Here is a 25880-nt window from a genome sequence, read left to right as displayed (position 1 = left end):
CGGTCGCTGCCGGCCTGCGTCTTATTTTTGGGTCACCTACATCCGTCAGTGTGTGTTTGTGAAGTGCTGGTGATGTGGTCAGGTGGATTAGATGGAGAGGGGAGCTGTCCGACACTCAGTCGGGGAGGCTTAAAGCTCAGCGTGAGTGTGTGAGCTGGCCAGTGTTGTTGTTGTTGTTGTTGTTCTGTGTCCTGGTGAGGGCTGTATGTAAGTGGGGTTAAGTACTTCAAAGTCAGACCCCTCCACCCAGGCTAGCACCACCAGGTCTTTCTCTGCCAGCACAGCAGCTGGCTCTCCATCCAAAAGTGAGACACACCAACAAATATGATGAGAACCACATGTTAATCTGTTTTGAATCTCGCCTCTTTATCGCTGCGATAAGAGCAGAGATTTCCAGAGCAGCACAGGGAAAGATAATACAAACCCATGTTGTGCTGATTCATCACATCCGTGCTGATTTTAAGCTTTTAGCACTTTACTGAGAAAAGAATCGGCCATCTTATCAGTCGAAAGGGCCGTTTGGTAGGGATTAACATTCAGGGGAATGAAATCCTTACTGTGGTCCTCTGTAATTTGACTCATTGTTCACGACGACATTTTAGTCGGCGTTAAATGACAGGATATGATCTGTATAATAGACGTTCAGCAGGACAAAGACAAACACTCACACTCTAGAACATCACTGGGATTTCCAAGCAGAACAAACCTCTCAGGTTTTTAAGTTTCATCATGATCAAACTGATCTGCTGTCAGACAGGTCGGCATCAGGGATCAGTGGAAACAAATGACAGAATATCAATTCATACCTGTAGCTCTAGATTGTTTAATGACTTCATTTTCACCGGTGATGGGTTGATTCAGTTGTAGAAGTAAAAATAAAAAAAGTAGAAAAGGTTCAAAGGTGAACGCTGTGGGTGATGAGTGAGTAATTATCCTCATACGCTCTCTGAACAGGATTAAAATCCCAAATCGCTAAACTTCCCCAGAGACTCACTCTGAATTTGATCATTTTAAAACATGTTTTTACTTGTGCAGCTGCAGCAGAGGCTAAAGTGTTCAGAGTAATACTGTAGTTTATATTATTCTCAGGATCATCATGGGACTGTGCACGTTACAAAATACTTAAAAATATTAGATAAAAAGAAAGAACAAGGATGGACTGAACAGACGCCTCTGTGCTGTAAATCACAGGTTGATGTCAGCAGTTATTAGTGCAGTGACACTCTGCTAACATGCAGTCAGGACTGGTTTGGTTTTGCTGGAGGCCAGTTTCCCTTTCACTCAGTGTCCTCTGTCTGGAGACGGACACAGATTAAACAAATGGAACAAAGTCAAATCAGAAAACAAAGGTTTTCTTTCTCTATAGCTGCTGAGTGACTCGCATGAAGCAGACTGAGTCGGAAACACAGCAGACCCCAAGTCGGTGGCTTTTTTTGTTTAAAACAGTTTAACTGTGTCTGAGTTGGTTAAATCTATTGTCTGTCATTAAACTAACCAGCAGAAGCCAAAATGACCTGCTCCAGTTGTCGCCTCTAACGTAAATAGCGATTGTAGATCAAGTTCTTTAAGGTGGCTGCAGGTGAGACTTTGGCCTGAAGGCATATATCCGTGTCAAACTGTGAAGCGTTCCCTGAGATGCTTCTGGCTGCAGATCAATATCTGAGCATGTAGAGGAAGACGGTGAACCTGTCGGGCTCAGTGGTTCATTTCCTTCAGGGGCCACAAAAACAGTTGTAGCAGAGTAAAGATGCTGGAGGACTGTGTGCGGGTTGTTTTTGTTTGTTGCTGTTTACACTTTGCTTTAATTACAGTTCAGTGACGCGACTGCAAACTATTTGTGCTTTTTGCTTTTTATAATGTAAAAAAACAACTATATGTGCAAATAAAACACGTATTTGTTTAAAAACAAAGTGCTCTGATCTTCTGCAGCTCTGAATTCTATAAACCCTCCCGTTGGAGGTGGATCCTGTTGGTTCACCATCACTGATGCTCTTTAACATTTGAAATGTGTCTCGTTGGTCCTGCAGGTCTTCAGCGCTGGAAGCTAAACCTCGACAGCAGAGGTAACAAAACGTAAAGAATCATTTCGGCCTAATCATCAGAATAAGATCAGCACTAATTTGCATTTCAAAGAAATTCTGTGATTTGAAGTACAACAATACATTTTCTAATCATTTATAATTACCTCAGAATTTTGACAGTAATTGTCAAATGTTGTTTTTTTTTTTTTTTATATGGATCAGGACTGATCGTCTAAACTGAATCAAAAGTTCACATGATAAATTATACAAGTTATAACTTTGATCTTTTGCTTTACAACAAGACATGTTCTTCATTATACTGAAGGTTTTGCTCATTTTTATTCTTTTGCTTAAGAACATTTCTTTTTTCCCACCTGACTTCAGGAATCAGGACTTTGGAGTTAAATACTCCGCTCACAGGGAGTTTTAGTGTTTAAGCTTCACAGAGTTAGATCTGGATGAATTAACTTGAATTAAAGATCGTTTTTGCTGTTTTACTTTAGGTTTCACTGTTAAATCATGGATGAAGTTTGATAACAAGAGTGCTTTAAAGGAATTTGTTCATATTTGACGCAAGTGTCCAGTTAAACTCATGCATGAACCATTAGGAGACTGGAAAGACGTGAATGTAAACTTCTGCTTCACTCTGTGGTTTAAGAGATATCAGCTGTGAAACGCTGATCATCAAACCAACCTGTTCTGTCTTTAACCTTTTTGTTTGGATGAACACACCACTCGGATCAGCTTTTGTACCAATTATTATATTTGTTATATTGTTAAGTTGTGAATTCCAACCTAGCAATAGGTTTTAATTCATCATCTTCAGCTTTCTCTGCCATGATTGGCTCCCGTCCGATGTAAATCCGGTTCTACCGGAGCAGGAGACCCTGGTTAGACTGAGCAAATGAGTCAATTAATGTTTTCCCGTTGTAATCCCACTGCTGGTGAACTAAGGAGTGTAATGTATACGCTGCTTGTTGAATCAGTTGATGGTTTTATTTTTCCATAGTTTCTGATGTATTTTACAGTTTGAAGGCAGATGCAAAGAAAAACAACACTAATTGTAATTTAAGTTGGACTAGACGTTAACTGGCACCACACTGTTGGACGAGCTGAATCACTGCAGGCCGTTTTGAAAACACCGGCTTATGATCCATTAAACTTGAGTTTGAGATGCTCAGGCTCTTGCTGTAGTCCTACCTTATGTCTTACTAGTAAAACAGAATTACATCAGTTTGGTAGAAGAACCTGAAATGTTTTTAGCATGGTTTCTCTAATTTAATTGGACCTAATTTGCCTTTGTAAGCTGCCTGCTGATTGGCTCAGTTTACACCTGAGCTCAGAGTCAAGTTTCCTCTCTGTCAAAAAGCCCTGTAACCGTTTTAACTACATAAATGTATCGCATCACCTTTCACATTGTCAATTATATTCCTGGTTATAGTTTGGTTTATTGTTTCTGCTGTTGAAGTTCCCGTGTCGTCCTCTCCCTGTTGTCACATCAGAGGATTATTCCTGATCAGAAAGGGGAATTCTTTTCATTGTCTCGTCTCAGAGCTGCGTCTTTCTACTCTTCGGTTTCGTTATCTGTTCTTGCGCGTCATTCTGTGACGCTGGCGTTACTCTACTGTCCGTCCTGCTCTGAAAACTTGTCTTTAACAAATGTTCACATACCTGAGAGTTTGTGCTGGGTAACAAATGCAAACGGTTCACTTCGAGCTGCCTACGAGTCACTTAATGCTCCAAAAAGTTTTGAGTGATACTCGGGGGTGGGAGAAAGTATTCAGACCCTTAAATACTTGAATCAAAACTTAAATTGTTCCTTTTATACGGGTTAATGCTTTACACATAACGGACAGTGTGATAATAAGACCAGTGTGAACAGACATAACAGTCTAAGACTGAGTCAAACATACAGAATAAAACATGAAATATGTGGAATAAAAATTTGGTCGTACTGAAACATTTGAAACAAATGAACAAATACTGGCTGTAAAATGAAGTTTCATTTAAAGTTTGCATTGAACCCTATCAGCTCCTTGCAATAAAGGTACTAATAAGAGTGTAGAAATACTGTAAGTAAAAGTCCTTTAAAGATGATTCTGTTGAGCTAAATGTAGAACTAATCGACTGATAATGACGATTAATGACTAATTAATTAGCAACGATTTGGAAAACTCGTTATTTTAGTTTTAGTCTAGTTTTCTAAAAGAATATCTCAGATTCAGACAAATCAAATCTTTGGAAGATTTGTTATTACTTTCTGGCATTTAAGGCAGATTAATGCAGTTAATTTGTGCATGAAACATTGTTTGCGCTCAACTTGGTAATATTTACTGTTGGTTACTAATAACAAGTGTTTTATATTTTCAATGGAGAAACCATAATTTGTAAAGTACCTTAAGATGTCACATGAATGCTGTCACAGTATTTCTTTGAAGTGGAGGTGTCATGCAAAGAAAAGACTCCAGCAAAGTACAAGTACCTTAATTTTGCACTGAAGTACAGTACTTGATTAAATGTGTTTAGCTGTGTGGTAAATGATTAGCCGTTGTTTTCTAGGGAACAGGATTTTAAAATTGCATGAATAAAACGACTGCAAAGCCAAAGGCGACCCTCGTACGAACTCTCAGATCTTCTCAGTGGTGATGATTCCTGTCACTTTCCTGGTCTTCCTCCTTCGGGCTTTTACACGCTGACTAAACTCACTCTCTGCTGCTTTCTCTCTCTCATTTCCTCCACAGATGTACCTTCTCTTTCTACAGCTCAGACTCATCCTCTGATGCAATTCCCTACAGGCAAGTTCTCTCTGCTCGCTGTGTTTCCCTGTCGCCGTTGTCTCTCACCACTTCTTTAGTTCTCTTCCTCGTTTGTCATCCTTAATTTAAGTGGCAAAAATTACCCATTGCATGTGAGAAGCTGTAGATTTTTGTCACCTGTAACATTTACATAAGATGCCTCTGAATTTGTCTCTCAAACACTAAATCTGCTGTTTGGTTTTGCTTGTGTTGCATTGTGACTCACATGATTGTTGTGGAGTAGACTGATGTAAACTTACACAAGTAGTTTGTAGAAGAATAATGATTCTCCTCAGTGACTGAAAGGTCTGGAACAATATTTGTGTGTTGAATTCATTTTTGTTGACTGTATTTTGAAAATGTTCTTTGAGAGGAATCATTATCTGCTAACACTTTGGGCATGATGTATTGGCACCAGACCTGGGGCTCAAATTATTCTACTACCATGCTTTAAACCAGTGTGGTCGACAGTGCTGCAAAATGTTGACTGTAGCAGGTAGTATACACTTGCAGTCATTTATTGTAGTCCTGTTTTAGTTCCAAGGAAACGGAATTGACAGTAACAGGCCATGCAAGCACAATTCAAATTATCTGTATAACTAAATTGGTCCAGATAGACAACCCCATTCTTCAATGACTTTTGAAAATATTGGTAATTTGAGAACAATCTAGGAGTTGTAAATGATGAGATGAGACCTTGATCTTACATATCATGATTTTATTTCCTCCATTACATGTTAAATTCAAACTAACCAAATAGTTTTAGTACTGATTAAATTTAAAAGACTCAATCAAAACCAATTAAAATTTAGGTTTATCAAATTATGGCTATATAAAATTAATGTAAAACCCTCTGTATAACTCAGTGTTGGCCTGGTAATGTCCTCCTTAAGATATCAGACGCCAATAAGATGGTCTTATCTATGAATATGAAACAACCTACACTACTTCATACCTGTTGCAGAATAAAATATTGCCCTGTATTTGGCCCAGTTCAGTTATTGCAGTCTTGTTTTCAGGCAGGTTTTAAGTGTGTAGCCCTTTAACCGCTGGGTGGTTGTGAGCTTATTAATCTGTCACCTAACTGACTTTTTGGAGTAAAGAGAAATGGTCAGTCATTGACCAGTCCTTATGTGAGTTTTCTACCAGCCACAGCCAACATTTCAGCAGCAGTTGTCTGGTAGTAATATCTAAACGTTCCTCAAAATGTTCTACCCAGGTGTGGTGGGCACTGTAAGGAATGGAGTATGTCTTTGATATGTGCTGTATTGCATTCTCCCTCCTCCCTCTCTACTCAAGCACTTGGGCAGAAGGGTGATTCCCCTGCTCCCATCTCTCCTATCTCCCCTCTTCACTCCCCTGACTCTCTGGAAGAGCTCTCTTTGACCGAGAGTCCCAACCAGCCTCCTGTTTCGGGATCTGCTGCACCCTTGGGCTCCTTCTCCACTGAACCCCCCACTGCTCATTCCAAGGACATGCTTTGGGAGAGTGAAGAGGGTGACACTGGACCGAGCCATAGTAAGAATAAGGAAGACCTTCTAGATCCATTAGCTGGTCCTTACCTGAGTTTAGGGAAAGACCCAGGGCCTCATAACCCATGTGAAGACAGCGGAGTTTCCTTCTCACCTGAAGAGAAGCTGATTAGCTCAGACAGGTCCTCAGACACTGGTCCCTCCCCTGTGAACCCTCAGATGAAGGTCCCTGAGTCTGACCTTGCCTCCTCTAACCCAACAGAGCACTGGGATTCACCACTTCTTGCAACTCAAGACAGCCCCAAGGTCTCCATGGACAGCTTCTCCAAGGACACAGCCCCCATTAGCTCTTCCAGGTATGAGCCAGACCTCCACAGCAACCAGTCTGATGAAGATGATGACTTGATGTATGAGGTGAAGAAGAATAACAATCCATTTGAGGGCTACTCTCCACTGGCAGACAGTGGCTACTCCCATTTTGGAGACTCCAAGTCTGACAGCAGGGCCTCAAAAATGTCAGAGAGTCCAACACCAGATCTGGTTCAGTATGGGCAGACTGGGGAGTCCCAGGACAGCCCACCATCTTTCTTAGATGAGGCTAAAACTTTTGAGACGGGCAAGATGGCTGCAGAATCACTCATGCAGTCTGTCAACCAGTTTTCATCTGGTCTTAAAGATGATGATGAAGATGAAGAGGAGGATTCTGCTCTGCCGCCATCTCTTCCAGACATCCTGAAGTCTTCCCCGCTGAACCCTGACAAAATTGACTCCGGATCCTCTGAGGGAAGCCCAGAGGAGCAGAGCCCCATCCTAGAACGTAGGATGATGGAGTCCCCCAACCCTCCAATCAATCTGTCAGCTAACAACCCATTTGCTTTTGATGCTAAAGTGTCCCTTCTGAAGGAGATGGCTGAGGAGATGGAAGAGAAAGCTGCCGACAAAGCAAAAACTGATGACGATAAAAGCTTTGGAGCCTTCGATCTTGTCAAAGAGGCAGAGGAAACTACCCCGACTAAGGTCAAGGAAGAGGAACCTGTCAAGATCGAGCAGAGAGATTGGTTCTCAAGCCACGATTCTCCCAAAATCACAGAGAAGTTTGAGCCACTTGACTTCCAGAGCAAAAAGACCCTTGCTGAGGATTCGGACTCTGAGTCGCCAACAGCAGACTCTCTGTCTCCAGTCTTGGAAGCTATGGCCAAAAATCCTGCCATCTTCCAGGTGGAAACCGAGAAGAAAGACCTGAAGATGGAGGTGGAGGAGGCAGAAGTAGCCGAGGAGGTTTCTGAGCATGAAGTGTCCTCTGAGGAGTTTGAGTTCATTGAGCGACCACCCAAAGGCGTTATTGATGAGTTCCTTGAGGCTCTGGATACATCAAAGTTTGCCTCCTCCAAACCCCCAGAGATCCCCATGGATGATGATCTTAGCTTTGGGCAGAAAGATGCTTCTCCAGTTTCTGCTCCACCTCCAAAAGTAACCCCACCTCCAGAGGTTGAAGAAGAGGCACCAAGTCAGACTTCCTACCTCCTCCTCACCCAGGCCTCCCCCCAGAAGATCAAGGCTGAGCTGGAGAAGCTTGACATCCAGAAGCCCCCATCCCATGTTCCACTCACCCATTCCCCTGTTTGCAAACCAGACGAGGTGGTCGCTAAGACGAGCGTGGAGGGCGGCAAACTGTTTAAGATGCCAAACGTGAACATAAGAGCAGGTAAAAAAACCCAGTTCTGGCATGGAAACCACCCCCCCACCCCACACACACACCCTCCTCGGTTTTCACTGGCACTTCCATGTTCATCGGCATCATTTTCATCTTCAGTCTTTGGTTCTCCTCAGTTTTTTCTCCAACCCACCAAACTGACCAACAAGCAGCTGCATTAGATCCCATCACCTTCTCCTCATGGTCACCTTTCCTTTCTTGCATCGTCCTTTGTTGTCTTTACTTTGAAAACTAACCTTTGCATTTTGTAACGTCTGGTTTCATTTGTGTGGTCGTGACTTCATTGTGGTTTGGCCTTTGGTTTGCTGAATTTTGTGCGTTTGTCTCGTCAGAATAACATAATTTCTGTTCATATTGTTTCATTTTGTTTTTACATTTTAAGTGTGGTAAGTAACCTCTTAAAAATATGAACCCTTTTAATTTTATCTCTCTTAAATCCACTGAATAAGTACTAAATATTTTACGTGGTTACAGCCGTGGTCAAACCTCTGTGCAGTCGACAAACAGCTGCACGGCCGTTTGTTTGCCCACTGAACATTTTTGCTGTCGAGTTAGATTCCTGTCAGTCTGGTTTTAGCTTCTCCTCGCTCTGGAAATAACTCGACATACCAATCTGAAACTCGATACCACCTTATAGACCCCAACGCCCACTCACCCACTCAGGACTACATACATTATCAGAACATGCAGAACTACCAGTCACACCCTGTTACACAGGATTACATCAGAGTTCACGTACCTAAGGCTAAAAACTTACTGATAACCTTTGTACGAAATAACTTGTGCTGTAAAAACCTTAGAGGTTGTTGAACTTGTTGAAGTATTTATCTACAGTGGTTATTTATGGACAGCTGATGGTCACATACTGTGAGGTAAACGGAAAACAGAAAGCAAAGTGGTGAACAAATAGTACAGGAACTTATGTCCACAAAAAAAGGTTTACTGAAGTCACCAATAGTGGACTTTTTTAAAGACGGCAGAAAATTACATGTGAAAGTTTGATATTTTATATCTTTGTAAATTTAAAGTTTAGACTCTGTCAGCATTTAATTTAAAAAACGATTAACTGAATAAAACTGAATAAATGGACAAGAAGTTAAGTGATACATGATGCTGCTTTCTAACTTTTATTTCTTCAGTGAATACGTTTTTGAATTTTGTTCATCAAAATAAAGGTTCTGGAGGTTGTTTAATAACCTTCAGATCCAATTTACACTTTTTCTAAAGTGTAAAGTTTAGATTTTGATCAGTTTATAGAATCTGAATAATAGTTGTACATTAAAATTTACACACATAATAAAAAGTAAAAGTGGTTCTGATTGTACTGGGAGGGTTTTTAAACAACACGCCCACATTAACAGTGAAACGGCTTCTTATCTCTGTAATCACATAGATGCTTTTTCCTCCTTAAAACCCGGTGTTTGTCGTACATCTTTGTTGTGTCCTGAGCTAATCACTGTATCTGAGGATAAAACGGCATCAAATTATATTTCAGAGAAGTCTCCTAGATGCTGCCTCCTTCACTTCTAGAAAGTGATGAACGGGCCCTCGAGTCTCTGCCGTCTCTCTGAAGACAGCAGTGCTTATTCTTCATTTTAATGGATGACTCAGTTTTATTTAAACTGATATCGATCAGTTAATACGCCTCCACACTTGCACCTCCACCAGAATGTTGCCTTTATTCAGCTGCTGTGTAACTAAAGCAGAACAGAACAGACTTTGCTCTTTGGGACGAGCTGCTGGAGCTTTAACTGTATGTGTGTTAATTAAAGCCTCCTCCTCCTCCTCCTCCTCGTCCCTCTCCCTGCATTGCGACACTGGCAGGCCCACAAAGGGTTCTCTGACCCAGAAACCACTCAGCAAATGTTCTTCATTATACAACTTAAGGTGCAGCGCTGCGATCGAAAACCTCCCGTCTGCATTGTATTCAGAATTTAACAGAATACCTTCATTCTCATTGGTCTTTATTATATAAATATGTTTTATTTAACATAAACTAAACTTAGATGTTTCATATGCTCATACACTACAGAAATAGCTGTGAGCTTTTACTATTAGGGCTGTGACAGACTTTTTTCTTATTGATTAAACTCTTAATTATTATCTTCATTATTTTAGTTTTACTTTATAGAAGTTTACTTCTCAGTTAATCCCATTAGATTTTTTTGGTTTGACCAACAACTCAAGAACCAGACAATCATAATAAGTTATGATAAACGTATGATATAAGTAATCATAAGTTATGATAAACGTATGATATAAGTAATCATAAGTTATGATAAACGTATGATATAAGTAATCATAAGTTTATTGATATTTAGTTGATCAACTATAAATAATTGTTTTATTTACCTCAATGATCTCAGGACTAATTAATGATCTGATCATTAAACTTTCTCGTCAGTTTAATTAAAGTATAAATCACAGGCTTCATCAAATTATGTATAAACATTTCTAACTTAATCTTTGTACTTGAAAAATTATTAATTTTGTACTTAATTAATTAATTAGCAGATGCTATCATTAACCCCCTAAGAATGCAGCATGTTCACATTTTATTATATTATACATTTACCAGCCACCAGAAATATGTGAATATCCAAACCTGTAAATAAAACCTGCATAATTAGACATGGTGAGTAGTCTGCAGTCGAACTAGTGGGCTATGGGGATGGGGAGATAGTTTTACAGTGATTTGGAAGCAGATTTGAAACCTCAAAAAAATCATCAGGTTGCTGCGACGGATCAGTGGATTAAACACGAACCATATGAATGTGACTTTCTGGGTAATCTCTCACGCTGTATTATATCCATGAAAGGTTGCCTGGCTAATTTCCTTTCAGCCTCTCATTTGTAGGTAAATCAGCCATTTGAGATGAAAGAGCTTCAGTGATGTAACACGACAGCATTTTAATAAAATCAACATTTATTCATATTGAATTGACTAATTAATATTTTTAAAGACATTGACGTAGCTTCTGCTTTAATTCTAGAAAAGAGAGCTCGTTTCCATCATGCTTCACTTGTCATTTGAAAATGAAACGTAACAGAAGTCGGCGGACTGTTAAACTGTAATCGTCGTCCCCAGATTTATGCTGTCATTGACCGTTCTGTGTCACGTTTCCTCAGTGGATTACATCAGCAGGGAAACAGTGGAGAGCAAAGTCATTCAGGGACTCGGATCAAGGTGATGGGTCACTTTGTGCTGCTTTGTCCTCGCACAGGCAAACGCTGTTCTTTTTATATAACTGTCTTTCACCGCTGAACTGTCGGTCATCCGTTTATTTTTAACTTGACACCATCAGGTCAGTTCAGATGGGTTTAACTGGTGTCCAAACCTTAGAAATCTATGTTAACAGTGAACAAACAAACCAGTCAATACATAAATCAAAAGGCACAAATACCTTCTGCTGATGGACAACATGTTCCAAACAACATAAAAAACATTTCTTCATAACGTCTGTTCAAAGAGCAGCGCTTTTCCTGTTCCTCAGAACCACCAGAACGTCTCAGAGAAATACCACATCTCACATTGTTTTCATTTTAAACAGATAAGATTTCATGTTAAAAAGCCAAATTAGAGTTTTATTCAAATAAGGTTGATCCAGTTCAGATCTTTAACAAGTTCCAGTCATGCAAACAAGCATTAAAACAAACAGAACGGTGCTCTGAAGGCTTCTGGAGGTTTGTGTTTGCCTCATAAAGAAACAGGAGAAAGGCCTATAACATGAGACCAGTGCCCTCTAGTGAAAGGAGTCGGTGATTACTGCCCAGATCAAACTCTGATCAGAAAACCTTTTCTATTTGTTTTCTACTTATGTCAATCATTCTTTTGTGTTATCATTGAACTCCTTGTTGGCATCACTGGAAGGTTTAAACCTATTTACCCAGGTCTCAAAACGATGGTTTCAAACCTAGAAAAGGTCAAATCAATAAAACAAAAGATGTCAAAGTTGGTAAATGTGAAATGTTTTCTAGAGACGAGCATCCATAGAAAAACTTGGATATAATCACTGATTTCTATAAATAAACGTCACAGTAAACTGGATAAATTTAGGTTTTGGACACTGGGCCAAACAAAATCTAAAGACGTCAGTTACACATTGTATAGATTACACTAATGGAATATTTTATTTCTGCCCTAAAGAAGCTGTATGTTCAGTAGCCATCCTGACAGGTTCCATCCACTTTAATGGTGAATTGTAGTTTAATACAAGGGAACAGGCCGTTTTCTTCAGACCTACAGCTGATGAACAGACATTCTTCATCTGCTCAGTCTCACTTCGCTTCGTCAACAGATTTTAGAAAGCATCGGGTGTGGGAAGGAGGAGGGATGACGAAGGGAAAAGAAGAGAGGAAAGGGAAGATCGGGCGGTGTTGAGGGGGAGGAGGAAGTGTGCCAAAAACCCAGAGCGGGGAGGGAGGAGGTGAGGCAGAGATGTTTATAGTTGCTGCGTCAGAGCATTGGCAGCAGACAGTCAGCTGACAGCACGCCTGCAGGACAGACTTCATTCGCTCGCTGCAGTTGTCTCCCCCCAGAGGAAGCCTTGCACGGGTTCTCCCCTCCCTCTTTTTCTTCTTCCTCCTCCTCCTCCTCCTCCTGCAGCCGAACACATTTACATTTACTGCCTGTTCCTGGCCGCTGTCTATCTGGAATGTGTGTTTGCTGATCGGACGGCATGGAGGACAACTCTGTGGACAAAAGAGAGTGCGAGCCTGCTGCAAAGCACTGGAGAGAACAGGGTATACCTCCACCTTTCTGTCTGTTTCTCCTGCTTGTTGGACAGTTTCTCTGCTGTAGGTAGTGCAGGATAGTGGCCCTTCCTGCCTCAGTGTGGAAGGTGTTGACTGCTGCAAGGTGCTTATTTGTTACTGCCTTGACTTTAATTCTTCTGACATGTTGGTTTGTCTGCTGACTGTAGGACGAAGATGCTTGAGATTTACGCTCATTAGAGGTGAACTGGTCGGTCGGTCGGTCAGTCAGACATCGCAGCACTTTTACCTCTTTTCCCTGCCTGTCCATTGATTCAAATGCAACTTACAGAACCCAATTGTTGGAAACTTTGAGACTAAACATGGCAAAATGTCAGGTTGATTTGCACATCACAGGACATTAAATGTTTTCGATTGAGTCGAACAGTAGTTGAATGAATAGTAAAGGCATGTTGTTTCATAAGATAATGTCATCTGGGACTAGTTTTTGTTCAGGAGATCAGCTGTGACTCTACTCCACTGTTTTCTTATCAATGTTTTCTGGGCTTTCTGGACTCAGATCTGCTGTCACAGATTTTATTGCACTGGGTGTAGATGTCATTCGACTGCAGCAGCTTCAGGGCCATTTTCTGGCAGAGAGGACCTTTGGACAGTCAGGCACTGTGACTAAAGGTGGACAGTGGAGAGGAGGAGGAGGGATTTGTGTGAAGAGTGACGTTATCTGGCTGTCTAATGATTGGCTAGTGTGCCGGTGAAATGCTAATACCATATTATAATAATACAATACCAAACGTTTCATGTTCTCTTTGTATTAAACGGACTATTGCAAAGAAAAACTGCCTCAGGCTCTGTGAAACTATTTAACATAATTCTTGTTAATGTTCCTGTTAATTATTTTAGCTTCATTATCAGACATCACTAAACGATGAACTTTAAACAGTCGACTGATTTAAAACTGGTTTGAAACCATTCAGACAAAATGTCTAATATCTTACTATCTACAGCTTCATTTTATGGATCATTTGACCATTTTACACAGCAAATTTTGTTTAAATAACTTGTTTACAGTGGATGATGCTGCACTTTCAGGAAGTGGTCTCCTCTAAATAACTGTTGTGACTGTTGGCACAGTGATAAACTACTTGTTAGGAGAAGAATTTACTTCTACAACTGAAGAAACACTTGACTAAGAAATTAAAATCTGTTTGTCTTTTTGGGGTCATTGCATCTCTTTGTCTGGTTTTGTCTCTTTGAGTCTGTGTGTAGTCATTTAAAAGAGGCCCTCTGGCTCTTTAATTATATTTATAGACTTTATTGGTATTTACCCAGTGACATACTAAATAAATTAATGTACCCAATAAGTCATTGTAGTTTCCAGTGTGCAGACAACATGATAGTAGTGTTTAGGGACAGTATGTGCAGTATTAAAGTAGTAAAAAGTAAAGTGTATTTAGATTCAGGTGAAACTGTGGATACAACATATACAGACTGTTGGCATTGGTTTGTTCTCATTCTGCTGATCATCGTGGGTCCTGCAGTTGTTGCATCATCTGTGGCCGTTGTGGTGCTGTCGCTCCTCTGCTCGACACTGAAGCCTTTGTGCTGTGTGTGAGCTTCCTAACAGTCTGTCAGCTCAGCTCTGGTCATCAAGCCGTCATTCATGGAGCCAGTAACGAGCGAGGACCATGTGTGGCACAACGAGCCGGCGGCACGACTGAAAGGAGGTGTTGTCTCTGTGAGGTGACGGTGAAGAGGGAGAGATGCACTGTGACAAAGCAGGAATTGGTTTGCGTGTCAGGAAGACCAGTAGTGAAATAACCAAGCTTTATGTTGCAAGTTGAACTAAACAGTGTCCACAGATGAGGAACTTTATCTTTTTCACCTCTCACACATTTTCACCAGCACAGTGACTCATCTTTCTCCCCTTCCCTGTTCAAGCTGAGCTCATTGTTCAATGTTCAACATGAGAAATCAGAAATGGCTGTTTGAGTGTAAGAGCATTTAGATCTGCCACGAATACTTATTGACAGAACTGTAGTGATAAATGATAAAGACGTTCTAAACATGGCAGTTCCAGCGTCTCTTTTACACCTGATATGAAATGTTTTAGGTTTAGTCGAGTGAAAACGAGATGATGCACTGAAATATGACACTATCCAGCAGGTTTATTATCGTTTTACAGTTTGATCTGTGATGGTTAGTTAGTGATAAATTATTCTAAACTGAAAAAGGAAGTGTTTTTATATATTAGGTTTTTATGCAAATATGCAGAAGAATTAATTGTTACAGATTTTTAAATGTGAACCAAACTCAATAATGTTCAGTATACTTCAACTGACAGCTCAACAAGGCATTTGACAGTGTAAAAATAATCAGCCCCTTAATCTAAAATGAAAATGATCCTTCGTTGAAGTCCTGCGCAGCCTTAGTGCACTAAATGTGTGAGTGTTAATCTACTGAACAAGTAAAAGAAGCATGTGTCAGCAAAGAACATTTCCATTAAAAGTTCATTAACTAAAGGAAATGTTCGTTAGATGCCACTGCTCTACATTTGGAGTCATCAGCTCTGTTTTGGACTCCCAGCATGCACCTGGTGTTTCCTGGACAGACTGGAGCTCCTTACATGGATTTTTAAAAACTCTCATGTGCAGTCTCTGTTTGTTGGGTAGGAACTCCTTATTTTAGTCTCTGTTACTGTTACAGCCCAAGCCTCCACCCGCTCCTCCCATCATAATCCTCCATGAATCTCTCCTGATCACTGAAAACCTTTCACTGACAAACACACCTCTGTCTGTACTGAACTTCGGACACGAGTCCGAGTCTCTAATGCTCTAAAACACCACACAACAATTCAGTGGTATCAGCTGATCTTTAGTCCTTAGCTTCATTTATTAGACATAAAGAAAACATTCATGAAATCCTGGTTTAACAACTTGATGAAAACAGGAGCTCACATGGTGGCTGTAGGTGTTCAGAGGTGTAAATGACCGAGTCCAGGTGATTCAGCTGAATTAGGTGATTTAGCTGATTCAGGTGATTTAGCTGATTCAGGTGATTTAGCTGATTCAGGTGATTTAGCGGATTTAGGTGAATTGATTCTGGTGATTTAGGTGAATTGATTTAGCTGATTCAGGTGATTTAGCTGATTTAGGTGAATTGATTCAGGTGAATTGATTCAGGTGATTTAGCTGATTCAGGTGATTTAGCTGATTCAGGTGATTTAGCTGATTTAGGTGAATTGATTCAGGTGAATTGATTCAGGTGATTTAGCTGATTCAGGTGATTTAGCTGATTTAGGTGAATTGATTCAGGTGAATTGATTCAGGTGATTTAGCTGATTCAGGTGATTTAGCTGATTCAGGTGAATTGATTCAGGTGAATTGATTCAGGTGAATTGATTTAGGTGATTTAGGTGAATTGATTTAGGTGGATTGATTCAGGTGAATTGGTTCAGGTGAATTGATTCAGGTGATTTAGCTGATTTAGGTGAATTGATTTAGGTGAATTGATTCAGGTGAATTGGTTCAGGTGAATTGATTTAGGTGGATTGATTCAGGTGAATTGGTTCAGGTGAATTGATTCAGGTGATTTAGCTGATTTAGGTGAATTGATTTAGGTGAATTGATTCAGGTGAATTGGTTCAGGTGAATTGATTTAGGTGGATTGATTCAGGTGATTTAGCTGATTCAGGTGATTTAGCGGATTTAGGTGAATTGATTCTGGTGATTTAGGTGAATTGATTTAGCTGATTCAGGTGATTTAGCTGATTTAGGTGAATTGATTCAGGTGAATTGATTCAGGTGATTTAGCTGATTCAGGTGATTTAGCTGATTTAGGTGAATTGATTCAGGTGAATTGATTCAGGTGATTTAGCTGATTCAGGTGATTTAGCTGATTTAGGTGAATTGATTCAGGTGAATTGATTCAGGTGATTTAGCTGATTCAGGTGAATTGATTCAGGTGAATTGATTTAGGTGATTTAGGTGAATTGATTTAGGTGATTTAGGTGAATTGATTTAGGTGGATTGATTCAGGTGAATTGGTTCAGGTGAATTGATTCAGGTGATTTAGCTGATTTAGGTGAATTGATTTAGGTGAATTGATTTAGGTGAATTGATTCAGGTGAATTGGTTCAGGTGAATTGATTTAGGTGGATTGATTCAGGTGAATTGGTTCAGGTGAATTGATTCAGGTGATTTAGCTGATTTAGGTGAATTGATTTAGGTGAATTGATTCAGGTGAATTGGTTCAGGTGAATTGATTTAGGTGGATTGATTCAGGTGATTTAGCTGATTTAGGTGAATTGATTTAGGTGAATTGATTCAGGTGAATTGATTTAGGTGAATTGGTTCAGGTGAATTGGTTCAGGTGAATTGGTTCAGGTGAATTGGTTCAGGTGAATTGATTCAGGTGAATTGGTTCAGGTGAATTGATTCAGGTGATCAGTGGAACCGACACCACAGCTCTGAGGTACAACTCGGACCGAGCTGCGCATGTCCCTCCCCCCGTCTCCCCCGGCTCTGTCCCCTCTCGTCAGGCGGAGCCGCCGTGCTGCTGCTGCTGCTGCTGCTGCTGGTTCAAGATGGACGCCAAACGGGGTTAGTCTGCTCCAAGTCTTTTGTTTACCGACCATCTCTGTTGCCTTTGACGGTTTTGTCTCGTTGTCTGCTTTGGTATTTGCATGAGCACCGGGAGTGAGGCTGCGATCGGCCCGCGGACGGTCGGAGGAGGACCGGGCCGCCGGCCGAGGTCATGCCGGACGGTTTGACGTTTTGTCCCCGCGGTGAGGACTGAGCTGCCGGTGGGGGGGCTGTCAGTCTGCGTCTTTGACCGGGCAATAAGACAGTTAAAGATGCGGACAGTGTTGATGAGACATCGGTGTGATTAAAACAGAACGGCCGGTGAAACGGGACCAGCGGCCGGGCTTCAGCTCACTGAGATGCGGGGTCTATTTTTAGCCATGCTCCGGCGCAGCTAGCACGCCTGCTACCATATGTAGCCAGGCGGCCGCTTTTGGACCGCGGGTCCTCCTCCTTCCTCACCTCCACCTCCTCCTCCTCCTCCTCCTCCTCCTCCTCCCGTGCTGGTTGTTCAGGGTCTTTATACCCGAACAATAGCTCTCTGTGGCCGCCACCGGCTTCAGCTGCTGCGCTGCGGCTAACGGAGCTAACGGCGAGTTAGCATGGTGATCGATAATAGCTGGTTAGCTAAAGGCTAATGCAGCAGCTGTCAACGCCCACACGAAGAGGCTGCTGAGCAAGAAGCTCTTTAAAAAGGATAAAAGTCTAAAAAGTGTACGACTCTAAGTTAACCAACAAGTCTCCAGGGGTTCCTGCTGCTGCTAACATTATTAATTATTAATCCCGTTGTACATGAACCATTAGTTGTTTGTCTAGATCATATTATTAATTATCAAGTGAGACTATGATTAGCATTAAACGTTTTGATTATTACATATAGATAATAAGTTGCAGCCAAAACTTATCATGTGTTCTTTAGCTGATAGATTTTCTGTGATGAGGTAGTTTTTTTGAAATGTGCAGACGCCCTCTGGATATGAGTTTTGAATGAGCTCCATTGTTTCACAGTGGTTTCAGATCAACAAGGATGTTAAACAGCAGCAGCATGTGAAAATGTGCTTTTTAAAAAAAGGGTAATCCTTAATATAACTTGAGCATAATCGACTGTGGTTAAATGGGTTCCAGCTCCACAGAGGTTCCCAGGCAACAGACGTACTGATGTACTTTGTGTTGAACATGGAGTTTGTTCAGTCAGGTGTTATTAATACTAAAGGAACTGCTGTTTAAAGCCTTTCTGATGTCTTACCAATGATGGTAGGGCTGCATTTAACTGTTTTCATTATTACCTGCTGAGTTATTTCTCTCTCATGTCAGAAAATAGAAAGTGATGTCTTGGTGTGTCTTGTTCTGCAGAATCTACAGAACTCCAGCAACACCTGTAGTATTAAGAATACATTAGGTCAGTGTGTCCGAGCAGTGACGGTGTTAAAGCCAGGAGAATGAAAACCTAACTAATCTTAAGTAGTTCCCTTGTTGGTTCAGCAGACATGTCGGCAGTATGATTTATATTTGTTGTTGCTGCACAGTATTTAGATTTATCCACAACAGTTCTTTTGAAGGAAATCTTCTTTGACATTTTTAGCCTCATAAGCTAATTTAATGGCTGTTTGGCCATTTTCAGGAACATTTTGGTCTGCTGCCAAACGTATTGTAGTAGGTCAGTCGGTCTCTGCATCAGCTCTTCTCCTCAGTCTGTTTGCATTTTATTCTGCTTTGCTTATCAGAAAGCTCTTTGTCTTTCGAAGTTTGTAAGTCATTTTATTCTGAAATGCACATATTCTTTAACATTAGATTCACAGAAACATCCAATGAAACATTAAACCGTCAGATTCCAGCGTGCAGTTGGATGTAATGTGCACACGCTGTTCAGACTCATAGGAAACCAGGGACCCCCTCACTTCTAATATTGTCCACTGACCTGCCTGGAATTCCCTGGTGAAATATAAGAATCCTCAGTGCAGGACTCAGCCCTCCACCCACCATGACCACCATCCATCTCTGAGAGTCTTCTGAAAGGGAAGGAAAGTAAGACCCAAGAACCTGTATTTGATTTTTACGAATTCATGTTCGGTGAATCAGTCGCCAACGTTCTGCAGCCTTTTCAGTTTTAGCAGCTCTATTAAAAACTGCTGCTGATTGTAGTTATGACCCATTTTACAAATCAGCTCTGTAGTCTGTCCAAACCTGGCACAAGGACAGGAAACGGGGTGGAGGAGCAGATGAGTTCTAGCATTTATCCACGTGAGTCTGGATCAGAGCTTGACTCTGAAAACTCACCAGTTTCAAACTGAACATCAAAAGTTAGGTAAAATAAAGTTCCGGTCAAAGCTGAAGATCTCCAACATGGCAGATGCTAGAGTTGCATCACTTGGAGGTCATCACTGTGGCAGGGGTGAAAAGTGGGAGAAAGCCCAGAAGGCGCAGAGACGAGGACGCTAGTGAGTCAGACGAGTTTCCTCCTGCAGGGTTTCGTAAGCTCTGGATGAGTGTCAGTTTGTGACCTCTGACCCTGCAGCAGAGGGGTCAGAGAGGAAGGAGACGAACTTAAAGATGCTTCACTCACATGCACCAACCATGTGACGGTCAGTTGAGAACCGAAGCAGAAAATGTGGCTCTAGTTTCAACTGTCAGCAAAGCCACATTAGAACAGTGTTTGGAATCTTTTCTCCCTGGGGAAACTTCAACCTTCTGCCGTTTTCTGCACACTTAACAAACTTAATTTACTGTTTCTGTGTCCTATGACCATCTCATGATTTCTGCTCCGGTCATACATAACATTAAAAACTCAAATGTTTGATTGGATTATTATTATTTCCTGAAGCCTGAATTAACATTTTCAAACGGATGTTTTGTTTTATCTGGGTGAACCAGCAAATTTCCACATTGGATATCACAAATTAATTTTCTACTATTTAATAAATCTCTGGTTTTTGGGCATTAAAAGAAAAGGTGAAACTGTCGCAGATAAATAGTTAAATTTTTGGTCTGGGTTCCTGTGGAGATCTATCCAGCCAGTTCTAGTATTTAATACAGAAAGTGACGGTGCACAGACTCTGGGCTTCATTTAGGGACCTAAACCTAAGACCTGTGGTTGACTGACTCTAAGCATCACTCCTGCTCTTCCTCCTCCTGCAGTGGTGGATCTCCTCTACTGGCGCGATGTGAAGACCACAGGCGTGGTGTTCGGCGCTGCCCTCCTGCTGCTCCTTTCCCTGACGGTGTGCAGCATCGTGAGCGTCAGCTCGTACATCGGCCTGGCTCTGCTCTCAGTCACTGTCTGCTTCAGGATATACAAAGGCATCCTGCAGGCCATCCAGAAGTCAGATGAGGGACATCCATTCAAGTGAGTCCCATTCTCCACAGTCATAAACATAGTATATAATTTATATAATGCTGTACATGGACGTATCAACCTTTATCTCAAAGTCAGGTACATGTCAGACATCTGAAGACAACACCCTCACATAAATATAGATATTCTAGCTCCAAGATTATAATTAATGCACAGTAATTATGTCTCCATAAGATATTTTATTGTCCTATCAGAGAAACCGTTCCTGTGCTCAGAAGCAGAGAACATTAACTTAGACTTCCACAGCACCACAGTTATTGGCAAATGTTAAAATACATCATGCTGTTTTTAAATAGGTGAAAACAATGGAGATGGGTAGGATTTGAGTCGCTGCTTGTCTGGTTTCATCATAGAAATCAATGACCTGATTGTGACTGACAAAACCTTCTAACTGTGTTTTCACGTGACTCCTGCAAATCTGCCTCACGGCACATTAGAGGCTAATTAACTCTGATTAACATAAGCTGAGGAAAGTTAGCCGACGGTCCAAGTACGGAGTGATTTCTCTGGATTGTACAGTTTTGGAATGTGAGTTAAAGTTGGATATGTAGATTTTTACTGACAGGACAGGTGTTCAGACCTCAACAGGAATCTCTGAGCTTTAAATCAGCTTTTTTATCCAGATGTGGATGTTGTGAAGTGAAACTCCACATTCGTAGAACTTGAATTCATCTGTTCGGATTCTAATCACACCAATGCAGATCCTCCTCCTCTCTGCTCTGTATTTAACTCGTTCCCTGCTGTCTCCCTCAGGCAGTACCTGGACCAGGATGTGTCTCTGTCTGAGGACACGGTGCACAAGTACAGCGACGTTGTTTTGGCCAAACTCAACAAGATCATCGTTGACTTGCGGCGCCTGTTCCTGGTTGAGGACCTGGTCGACTCCATCAAGGTTTGAACAGCTCCTGCTCCTCTACCAGAACTGGGACAGATGAAGAGAGTTGTTCTCTTGTCTGCCGTATGCAGACGTGGACCTCCTGTCCTTTGACCCTGTGATTAGTAACGATCAGATGTGTTAATCGGCAGCGACTTCATGTCTGTAGATCAGTGTTGGTAGCCGATGACAGTTGCACTGAGAGGTTTCAGAGCCGCGCAGCTGTCGGAGGCCCGTCGTCACCTCGCTGCACACCCCCACCCTCCGACCTGCAGACCAAATACAGACGTGCACACACTTCATCAGAGAGCAACAGCACAGATTCCCATAGAGGGTAAAAACGTCTGAGTCTTTTAATCCCATCGAGAAGAAGTTTGAGCCTCAGGAATGTTTAAAATCCTCAGCAGATTACGGGCCTGTGTGCGTCTGGATGCATTGTGGGACGTTCCCGTTTGTCTTCTGTCTGAATTTGCTGTTGTTGTTTTTACTGTGCCAGCGCTGAATATTTACAACAGCACCAGGAGGTCGTTAAAGTGTCGCACACGTTTAATCTGCCTCCAGTCGTAAATCAGATTCTATAACCGTGGGGTCTTGTCGCTAGCAGCCATGTTTTCTCTGTCCTTCGGCTGTTTCAGTGTTCATCATTAACGCGAGCAGGAACCTGTCGCATCACATTAAAGCACTGTAAATATTTCTGTTCCTGCAGCTCCAGAGTCGCGTTCAGTTCAGATACTGAGTGAGGTGAACGAGTCGTAACTGACACTAAGCGCGCGTTGGTGCCGTTCTGTGTTCATAATGAGAAATCACATAATGAAGCAGGAAGAGAATAAGGTTCTTCTTCAAATCAGTGGTTTATCAGGATTGTTTCCACAGTTTAAGACTTTATTAAAGAATTTCACTTTAGTAGAAACTAGTGACTGCTCTTGTGCAGATGATTTCTTTGTTAAAAGCGAAAACAGTCGTCTTTGTCTTCTTCAGCTTAATCCTCCATTTTTCTTTGTCCTCCTTCCTGCAGTTTGCTGTGTTGATGTGGATCCTGACCTACGTCGGTGCCTTGTTCAACGGGCTCACTCTTCTTATTCTGGGTAAGGAACTGTCGAATGTTGAAAAATTGATCAGCTTGTTAGACAAACACGTTCTGCATCCATCTGTGGATTTAAGTCGATCAACACATAATGAATCAGCAGATATTTTTATAACTGGAAAAATTGACAAAGCAAATTTGAACCTTTTTAATTTTGAAAAATCTGTTTGATAATAAATAGTCTTCAATCATTTTTGAACTGTTGATTGGATAAGATGATGATTTTTGGACACGTTTTTCTCACTAAATCTCATCAATGAAACATAAAAATGAAAATAATTCTTCTTGTTGCAACTTTATTGTAAATGTTGTACACTTTTTATTTGGATGATTAGTGTCGAGTTAGATTTTACTTGGTATTAAATTGACTTCATGTAGCTGTTTCTGCAGAAAACATCATCTCTTTATTCTGCAAATGTAAAATAATTCATCACAGAATTAATAAATTAAAAATAAACCGCTGGTTTAGTTTAGAATTTGAATTCCATCAAACAGGAAGTGACTTTTCTTCTTTTTGCTCAGGTCTGATTGGAGCGTTCAGCTGCCCGATCATTTACGAGAAACACCAGGTAAGAGCCTCAGTCTTTACCCATGATGCATCATTTCCTGTCCCAGTAAACCAGGAGATGAAGAGATCAGCATCTTCATCTTCCTCCACACCAAAAAATTAAATAACTGCAGCCAGCGAAACGTCACAGATTGACGTCATCCTGAAGATAGAAGAACTCGTCGCTAGAAATAAAACCGACACGAGAGGAGAGTTTAGAGTCACACACATAAGTACATTATTAGTTTTATACACGGGATTTATTAGTGTTTGAGATACGTACATGTAGCATTTAGAAAGTGTCTGAGTCTAATATATATTATTATTATTATTATTATTATTATTATCATTATTATTATTATTATTATTATTATTATTATTATTATTATTATTATTATTATTATTATTATTATTTATTATTATTATTATTATTATTATTATTATTTATTATTATTATTATTATTATTATTATTATTATTATTATTATTATTATTTATTATTATTATTTATTATTATTATTATTATTATTATTATTATTATCATTATTATTATTTATTATTATTATATTATTTTATTATTATTTATTATTATTATTATTATTATTATTATTATTATTATTATTATACACTATTTTCTTCATAAGGACACATTGAAACCAATTTCAAACTGAAAATGTTGTTCGTTTCCTGCCGACTCACTGTGTCGTGTGTGTGTGTGTGTGTGTGTGTGTGTGTGTGTGTGTGTGTGTCGTGTGTGTGTGTGTGTGTCGTGTGTGTGTGTCGTGTGTGTGTGTGTGTGTGTGTGTGTGTGTGTGTGTGTCGTGTGTGTGTGTGTGTGTGTGTGTGTGTGTGTGTGTGTGTGTGTGTCTCCAGGCTCAGATCGACCACTACCTGGCTCTGGTCAACAACCAGATCAAAGACATCGTTGGAAAGTGAGTAGACGTTTTCATGTTCCTGTAGAATCCTGAAAGAATTGACTGTAACTAGTTCTTATTAGTTCTTCAGTTCTGTACAAACGTGGTTCTTTACCTTTGTCCTGCAGGATCCAGGCGAAGGTGCCCGGGATGAAACGCAAGACGGAGTGAAGGTAGCGACAAGTCGGAGTTTGGAACGAGGATGTCCTGAGAGGAAGATGGTCGGAGGGAAGGAAGGGGAGGTTTGGGGTGAGGGAGGGAGGACATGAAGGAAGGCTGGAGGAGGAGAGGAGGGGTCTGGCGTGTTCGCAGCCCTTCTAACTTTATTTGTCAAAAATAATAAACCTTTTTTTTCCAGTTGAGAATCTTTTTTTGTTTGGTTTCTGTTTTAAAGCAGGTTCCTGAGGCCGAGCTCGCCGCGTCATATTACGTCTCCCCTCCTTTTTTATTTCACATCAAGCTTTGAAATGTTTGTTTCTGCGAGAAGTTGAAACTCACACAAACAAATCGGAGTCTTGAAGTGACGCTCTTTCCACCCGGTGCATTGTGGGAGCTCCGCTGCTCCCTCAGCCACCCGGTGTTTTCTCGTCGTTCAACTTTAGTTTTCTCTCCCTGCTCAGTCAAGTCGAGCAGAGAGAGTTTCCTCTTCGTCTCGTTGATGTCGAAAGACGACAGCACCATTAGTCTTTTTTCAGTAGGAGGATTCTCGCTGAGTTCGATGTATTTAGTGATTTTTACCGTCGTGTCCCTGGAGCTTTTTAGCTGGTGTCCTCGGTGACGTGCTGCGTGGTTTCGCCTCGATGTGACGAATGACGGATTTCTGAACGTCTTTGACTTCTGATGAGGCAACGTGGGGGGGGTGGGGGGGTGGGGTTATCCAACCATTAAAACTTCATTGCTTCTGAGTAACTAGCTAGAAACATCTAGAAAACCTTTACCACACAAATAAAACACATTCAAGTTGTTCATGTCATTGCAGCTGTCTAGTAATGAGAAACTCTGGAAGGGACACGTTTACATTGATCACATGAGAAAAAAGAATCCAGTAATCGTGCTGTCTGTGGAGCTGATTATTAAAGAAGTTACAACTTGATGTGACTTTGAAAACCTTTGAGCATTTGTTTGTTATGCAAGTATAATTGTGAATGATAAACTTCATACTTCAATTGTGACGATAAAAAGCTTCCAGCCGGGAGCCGTGTTTGTGGAATGCATTGTGAGATGTAAACAGTTATCAATAAAGCTTCTAGACGAAGAAAGTGTCTGTGAATGATGTTAATACTGAGAATTATTATGAAATAAATCCTGTTCAGAGTTTAATGATCAAGTTAAAATGAATCGATCCTTCTCATAGTTTAGCAGAGCGACTCAGTCTGTGGTGAAATGAGTAAGAATGAAGGTTTGACTTTGACTTCTTCACTTTTTCATGTCTTTAATTATCAATGAACTTAATTAACACAAACGAGCGTCTGCAGCTTCTGCTCAGATTTAATATTGTGCTGTGTAACAGAGGCTGAAGTTGGTTTCTGGTTCACCAACAAAATAAAATCTAATTTAAAAAAATCACATTGAGACGTTGGGGAAAAAGTTCAATGAACCAGTTGATGCAACAGTTCAACACCAGGTGAAACGTTTCCCGTCCTGCAGACGGAGGAGAAAAACAAGAACTGATGGAAGCGACTCATTGTGTGAACTGGACTCTAACTTCAGTCTGAACATTTGATCAGTGATCGATTGGTAAATTTACTGGTTTGTGTATTAAACTGATCCAAAGTTCAGCTGTTGTTTTAATCTAAATTCATCTGTTAATTAGCA

At 40.8% G+C, this 25880-nt stretch overlaps 1 protein-coding gene across 14 annotated transcripts in view; it reads left to right on the top strand.

The window, feature by feature from the left end:
* LOC113159114 (reticulon-4) overlaps positions 1 to 25324 on the top strand; it is a 28658-nt gene extending 3334 nt beyond the window's left edge. For 2 of the 14 annotated variants that reach the window (XM_026355634.1, XM_026355638.1), the window contains exons 2-9: positions 4763 to 4816; positions 6116 to 7993; positions 20431 to 20638; positions 21401 to 21539; positions 22537 to 22606; positions 23128 to 23174; positions 24025 to 24083; positions 24194 to 25324. In XM_026355634.1, the coding sequence (XP_026211419.1) occupies positions 4763 to 4816; positions 6116 to 7993; positions 20431 to 20638; positions 21401 to 21539; positions 22537 to 22606; positions 23128 to 23174; positions 24025 to 24083; positions 24194 to 24236 (2498 nt within the window). In that variant the 3' untranslated portion in view covers positions 24237 to 25324. Of the gene's footprint in view, positions 1 to 2027; positions 2064 to 4762; positions 4817 to 6115; positions 7994 to 12472; positions 12746 to 17210; positions 17314 to 20430; positions 20639 to 21400; positions 21540 to 22536; positions 22607 to 23127; positions 23175 to 24024; positions 24084 to 24193 lie in introns of those variants that run through there. The other 12 variants (XM_026355637.1, XM_026355639.1, XM_026355641.1 and 9 more) reach the window with 10 other exon arrangements.
* Positions 25325 to 25880: the final 556 nt, after the last annotated feature.

The sequence above is a fragment of the Anabas testudineus genome, chromosome 15 (genome assembly GCF_900324465.2).
Source record: "Anabas testudineus chromosome 15, fAnaTes1.2, whole genome shotgun sequence".
NCBI lineage: Eukaryota > Metazoa > Chordata > Actinopteri > Anabantiformes > Anabantidae > Anabas > Anabas testudineus.
This window is presented reverse-complemented; position numbering and strand designations above follow the sequence as displayed.